The sequence below is a fragment of the Prionailurus bengalensis genome, chromosome C2 (assembly GCF_016509475.1).
Source record: "Prionailurus bengalensis isolate Pbe53 chromosome C2, Fcat_Pben_1.1_paternal_pri, whole genome shotgun sequence".
NCBI lineage: Eukaryota > Metazoa > Chordata > Mammalia > Carnivora > Felidae > Prionailurus > Prionailurus bengalensis.
The window spans coordinates 81,403,223-81,409,222 of NC_057350.1; the positions used below are offsets into that span (position 1 = coordinate 81,403,223).

The 6,000-nt window shown below is 44.2% G+C and overlaps 1 protein-coding gene across 3 annotated transcripts in view; it reads right to left on the minus strand.

The window, feature by feature from the left end:
• The window catches only part of KNG1 (kininogen 1), a 28,321-nt gene extending 25,055 nt beyond the window's left edge, over positions 1-3,266 (minus strand). Inside the window, exon 1 of one of the 3 annotated variants that reach the window (XM_043594646.1) lies at positions 2,852-3,266. In XM_043594646.1, coding sequence (XP_043450581.1) covers positions 2,852-3,046 — 195 coding nt within the window. In that variant the 5' untranslated portion in view covers positions 3,047-3,266. The remainder of the gene's footprint in view (positions 1-2,851) is intronic. The other 2 variants (XM_043594644.1, XM_043594645.1) reach the window with 2 other exon arrangements.
• Positions 3,267-6,000: the final 2,734 nt, after the last annotated feature.

Sequence of the window (6,000 nt, forward strand, 5' to 3'; positions counted from 1 at the left end):
TACAAAAGATTGAGATCATGGATGGAGCTAGAGGGTAATATGCTAAGTGAAATAAGTCAGATAGGGAAAGACAATACCATATGATTTCACTTAAATGTGGACTTTAAAAACTGAGACAAATAAACAAACATAAAGCAGAAACAGATCATAAATACAGAGAACAAACCAATGGTTGCTATAGGGGAGGAGCTGAGGAGGTTGTGCAATACAGGTGAACGGGATGGAAGATACGGGCTTCCCGTTATGGAATGAATAAGTCACAGGGATGAAAAGCACAGCATAGGGAATACAGTCAATGATATTGTCATAGTGTTGTATGGTGACAGATGGTAGTCATACATAATAATGTGTAACATGGACGGCATAATGTGTAGACTTATCACTATATTGTACACCTGAAACTAGTGTAATGTTGTGTCAACTATACTTCAATAAAAAAGAAAAGAAAAAAAGAAAAGAAGAAAAGAAAAGAAAAAAGTGCAAAGGTGTTGAGTTAGATGAGAGTTTTCCAGATGTAAAGTCCTGACATCTCAGGCAGCAAGGGACCGGAGAGGTGATTTTGTCCAACCCTACACTTTGCAGGTGAGAGAAAGGAGGCCCTGAGTAGATGGGCATGGCCGAGGCAGCCCCCACACCTTGGAAAGGCAGAGCCAGCCCCAGATCCCAAGTCTCCTGACTCTCAGAGCCTGCTGGAGTCATGTTAGGTGCATCCGAGATGATTGAGTCAAAGAGGATAGTCTCCAAAGTTCCTTCCAGATCTCAGATTTTGATAAAGAAGTAGGCGGGGGGCACCTGGGTGGCTCAGTCGGTTAAGCGTCCGACTTTGGCTCAGGTCATGATCTCGCGGTCCGTGAGTTCGAGCCCCGCGTCGGGCTCTGTGCTGATAGCTTGGAGCCTGAAGCCTGCTTCAGATTCTGTCTCCCTCTCTCTCTGTGCCTCTCTAGCTTGCTCTCTCTCTCTCTCTCTCTCTCTCTCAAAAATAAATAAACATTAAGCAAAAATTAAAAAAAAAAGATGTAGACTGTTGTGGTATAGATAGTGCTCACATGGCAAAGCAGGATTCTATAGGCTGCTTATTTATTTATTTATTTATGAGAGAGAAGGGGGGAAGGGCAGAGGGAGAGAGAAAGAATCTTAAGCAAGCTCCACACTCAGCACAGATCCCAATGCAGGGCTCAGTCACACCCTGGGATCATGACCTGAGCTGAAATCAAGAGTGGAAGTCTCAAGTGAATGAGCCACCCAGGCGTCCCTCTATGGACATTTTAGAACAAAAAAACCCACATTTGCCGTGGATGTCAGCCAATGAAGATAACACTAATCAACTGCTGCTTGAGAGTGCCAGGACCACATATCTACAGCATTACACTAGTTTGTGAACCAGAATGGCTCAAATTTACTTTCAGGAAAAAAAAGAAATTCTGTCCACTGGGCTTTTTTCTTTATCCTGATCATGTCAAATGACTAGCCTTCCCCCCTCTGCCAAAGTAAACAGTTACATAACTATCACAGGCACAGAGTTTTATAGTGAAATTCGTTTAGACAAATTATTGAAAGATCTGTACTTTTTTAAATCATAACACTGTCAAGGTTCGTCTTCAACCTGAGTGCACCAATGTGTTATAAAAAATATTAGAAAACACCTAGAACATTGCTGTTACCCTTGACGCATTCAGCCATACAGACTTCATGGTAGATATTTGGCCTAATGCATGTTAATCTCATTTCTGCCTCCTCTTAGGTATAACTCCCCTTCCCTCTAGCTTTATTGAGGTATAGTTGACAAATAAAAATTACATATATTTCAAGTGTGCAATGTGATTATATATGTATATATATATATATATACATATATACACACACACACACACATATACACACATGTTGTAAAGTGCTACAAACAAGCTGATTAACATATACATCATCCGATGTAGTTCACCTTTTGTGTGTATATACGTATGGTGAGAACACTTAAAATCTAGTCTTCTAGCAAATTTCAAGTATGCAATACAGTATTATTAACTATAAGCACCATGATGTACATTAGATCCCCAGGACTTGTTCGTCTTATAACCAAAAACTTCTACCCTCTGACCAGCATCCTCCATTGTGCCCACCTCGCAGCCTCTGGTAACTACCCTTCTGCTTTCTGCTTTGGTGAGTTAGACCTTTTTAGATTCCATGTATAATGAGATCATATGGTATTTGTTATACATCTCCCCTTAAGCACCCCCTCCCCACCTGAGGTCTGGAGGTCTTTATTTAAATCTTTAAAAAAATTTTTTTTAATGTTTATTATTTTTTTTTGAGAGAGAGAGAAACAGAGTGTGAGAGGCAGAGAGGCAGAGAGGGGAGACACAGAATCCGAAGCAGGCTTCAGGCTCTGAGCTGTCGGCACAGAACCCAATGCGGGGCTCGAACCCACAAATGGTGAGATCATGACCTGAGTTGGACACTTAACGGACTGAGCCACCCTGGTATCCCTGGAGGTCTTTATATTTTAATCTAGAGCTAGTCATTTAGGAAGTTCTTTTGCTGCAATCCGACTGAGTTCCTGGATTCTCCTAGTCTGCATAGTTTCTTTCAAATGACTCCATTTACCTTTGTTTCCTTTCACCTGAGGATGCTGCTTCTCTGATCACCCAGGGACCCAAGCTTGGTGGCCCAGGACGAGTCATACCCTGCCCTGCACTCCCGGGCCAAAGAGTCGTAAGCTTCTACCTCTGCTTGTCAGTTCTTTGGCGATTGTTGGTGTGTGTGTGTGTGTGTGTGTGGTGTGGGGGAAGGAGGCTGGGCTCCAAGTGACAGCACAAATCTCAAATGATCTCAAGGTAAGGCACAGCTTACTCACCGTCCTGGTGACCTCGGTTACACGGTACAACACAAACTGGTTGCCACTTTGGTTTCTACTGTTATATTTCTTCAGAGCAGTGTCCACAGCCTTGAATAGGTCTTCATCATCGCAATCGATTTCTTGTGAGAAGGACTCCTCGGTTAAGCTTGGTAGCAGCCTAGAGCAAAGGAAAAGCACAGCAATTAATTTCATGATTTAGCAGTCTCCCTCCAGGAGCTGAGGGATGGTTTCACCAAGATCCGGGCGCCAACTTGAATGGTGATTTTAGCTATTCTCAACCCTTTATCTCCCCTGTGCTTTCCTCTCTCTGCCTCAGCACTCTGTGTCCTGGTGAACTCCTGCTTTCTTATACTATCTGCCCTATTTCCAAAGGACAAATGGCTCTGTTGGGTTGGTTATCCAAGCAGATTTCAGGCTAAAACATTGCAACACTGAGGTTATTGGCCCGCTTGTTTGCATTCAGGAAGCACGTGGGAGCACAGAACACATTTCCAGGTGATTGCACAATGTTGTATTACAAAGCAGAACAGAAAGCAATGAAGGAGGAGGAGAAAACACCAACCACATCTGTTATTCCCTGCCCCAAATGACTTTCCCAAAGCTGTTTCTGAAGGTCACTACATGGGACAACAATGCAACAGTGAGTACAATGCACAGATACCTTTCAATAGTTTCTTTGCAAGATTTCTAGCTGCCAAAAAGCATGTTGCTAACAATCACATGGCATGTCTGAGGAGCCCATGCGCATGGGGATAAGTCTCATACCAGCACACTGGCAAAACTTAAAATAAAATATGTGCATCCTATCTGGTTTCTGGTCAGGTCTCCACTCAGTTACATTGGTTTCGGAAAGAAGAATGCTCCCAAGGGTGGAGGAGACAGGAGAGAAGCAGAAGAAGAGATGAATTGAGTGAAGTCCTGTGTCCCCTATCCTGCCTTGTTTTTTAAAAAAATTTTAATGTTTATTTTTGAGAGAGAGAGGGAGACAGAGTACAAGCAGGGGAGGGGCAGAGAGAGAGGGAGACACAGGATCTGAAGCAGGCTCCAGGCTCTGAGCTGTGAGTGCGGAGCCCAACGCGGGGCTCGAACTCATGAACTGCGAGAGCATGACCCGAGCCAAAGTAGGACGCACAACGGACCGTGCCACCCAGACGCCCCGCTATTTCTTTTTTTAAAGTTTATTTATTTTGAGAGAGAGCGAGTGCGTGGGCAGAAAAGGGGCAGAGAGAGGGAGGGAGAGAATCCCAAGCAGGCTCCACACTGGCAGAGCATAGCCCAACACACAGCTGGATAAGGGGACAACACGGGGCTCGATCCCACAAACTGTGAAATTCATGACCTGTGGGAATTCATAATTCCCACAAACTGTGAAATATCAAGAGTTGGTCACCCAACTGACTGAGGCACCTGGGTGGCCACCTTGCTTCTTGTTTCTGATGTGGTGGATATGGGTGTCTACTCATCAAGCCTAAGGAAACTTTCCGATCAACTCCAAATTCCGATTCCAACTACTCCTGGATTGTGCACCATTAGAAATGTCCTAACTTTCCCAACCTCAGCATCTTTGTGGCCCCTCCTTCTTCTCAACCTAAGAACTTACCCATGTTTCTTTCAGCCTTAGTTTTTTGTTTTTTTACTATACACGTCCTGCCCCAACACACACACACCAATCTGCCTTCTGCCATTACTACACAGCTGAAACTGCTTCAGTAAGTCAGGAAGAGAGCCCTTTAAAAAAATATATGTTTATTTATTTTTTAAATGTTTATTTATTTATTTTAAGGGGGAGAGGGGCAAAGAGAGAGGGAGAGAGAGAATCCCAAGCAGGCTCCATGCTGTCAGCACAGAGCCAGATGCTGGCTGGATCTCATGAACCATGAGATCATGACCTGAGCTGAAATCAAGCGTTGGACACTTAACCAACTGAGCCACCCAGGCGCCCCAAGCCTGAAGTCTTACTAGCCTGTGTCTAAATGCTTGAGCCCTGAGTTGGGAAGAAAGGAAAAGAAAGAGGACTTGAGTGCGGAAAACAAGAGTCCTCCGGCACCAAAATGAATAAAGAGAAGTTACCCGAAACTAGAGCCTCCCTAGCCCAGGGAGAAGATAGGAGAAAAACAGAGGACCCTGGAATTCCTGAAGCAGAGAACACCTCTGTCCTGCTTTCTGAGCATGCAACCTGGAGGGCAGCAAGATTCCAGGGAGAGAACAGCCATACAGTATCTCTTGGCAGTCATGTTCATTAGCAGTCTTGCAGGGACCCTTATATCCTCAGTTTGATACAGTAATATGAGATAAACTAGACCCAGAGAGGGATGGGAACAGGCTAGGAGGAATTCCTCAGCAGGAGAGAACTGGTGAACCAATGATGAAGAATCAGACCTCCTTCTTGTGCCCACCACCCAAACACCTGGGCACTACATGAAATTCAAGAACTGTGGCATGACTTTGTGTGGAGAGTAGTGGGGTCAGGAGAGTCCAAGAAGGACTGAGGTTAAGTTTCCTATTAGCCTACTAGGATGGCAGACTGAAACGGAAATTAATTTGTTCTGAAAATAAGGTGATATTTTGGGGCGCTTGGGTGGCTTTGTTGGTTAAGTATCTGACTTCGGCTCAGGTCATGATCTCATGGTTTGTGAGTTCAAGTCCCGTGTCAGGCTCTCCACTGACAGCTCAGAGCCTGGAGCCTGTTTCAAATTCTGTATCTCCCTCTCTCTCCCCTCTGTGTTCTCTCTCTCTCTCTCTCTCTCTCTCTCTCTCTCTCTCTCCTCTCCCTCCCTCCCCCACCCCTCTCAAAAGTAAATAAACATTTTTAAAAATTTCCTAATTAGCCTACTAGGATGGTGGCATGAAATGGAAATTACTTTGTTCTGAAAATAAAGTGATGTTTCTTGTGCACGTGAATTTATGGTAACGCCAGCTATAGCATAAGTACTCATAGAGGAAAGACTCTAGAATTAAAAGAATTAAGTCCAGGGAAGAAAGAGGATCGGAGATTTGCTACAAGGATTTGGGGGCCAGTGACTTGTAGCACTGAGATCTTTCCTTTCCATTTGTCTCTCTCTTCTCATGCTATCTCCTCCCCTACCCACATTTTGCCCCACCCTGAGTATGAAAGTGAGATTAAAATAACTTGAATTTCACATTCA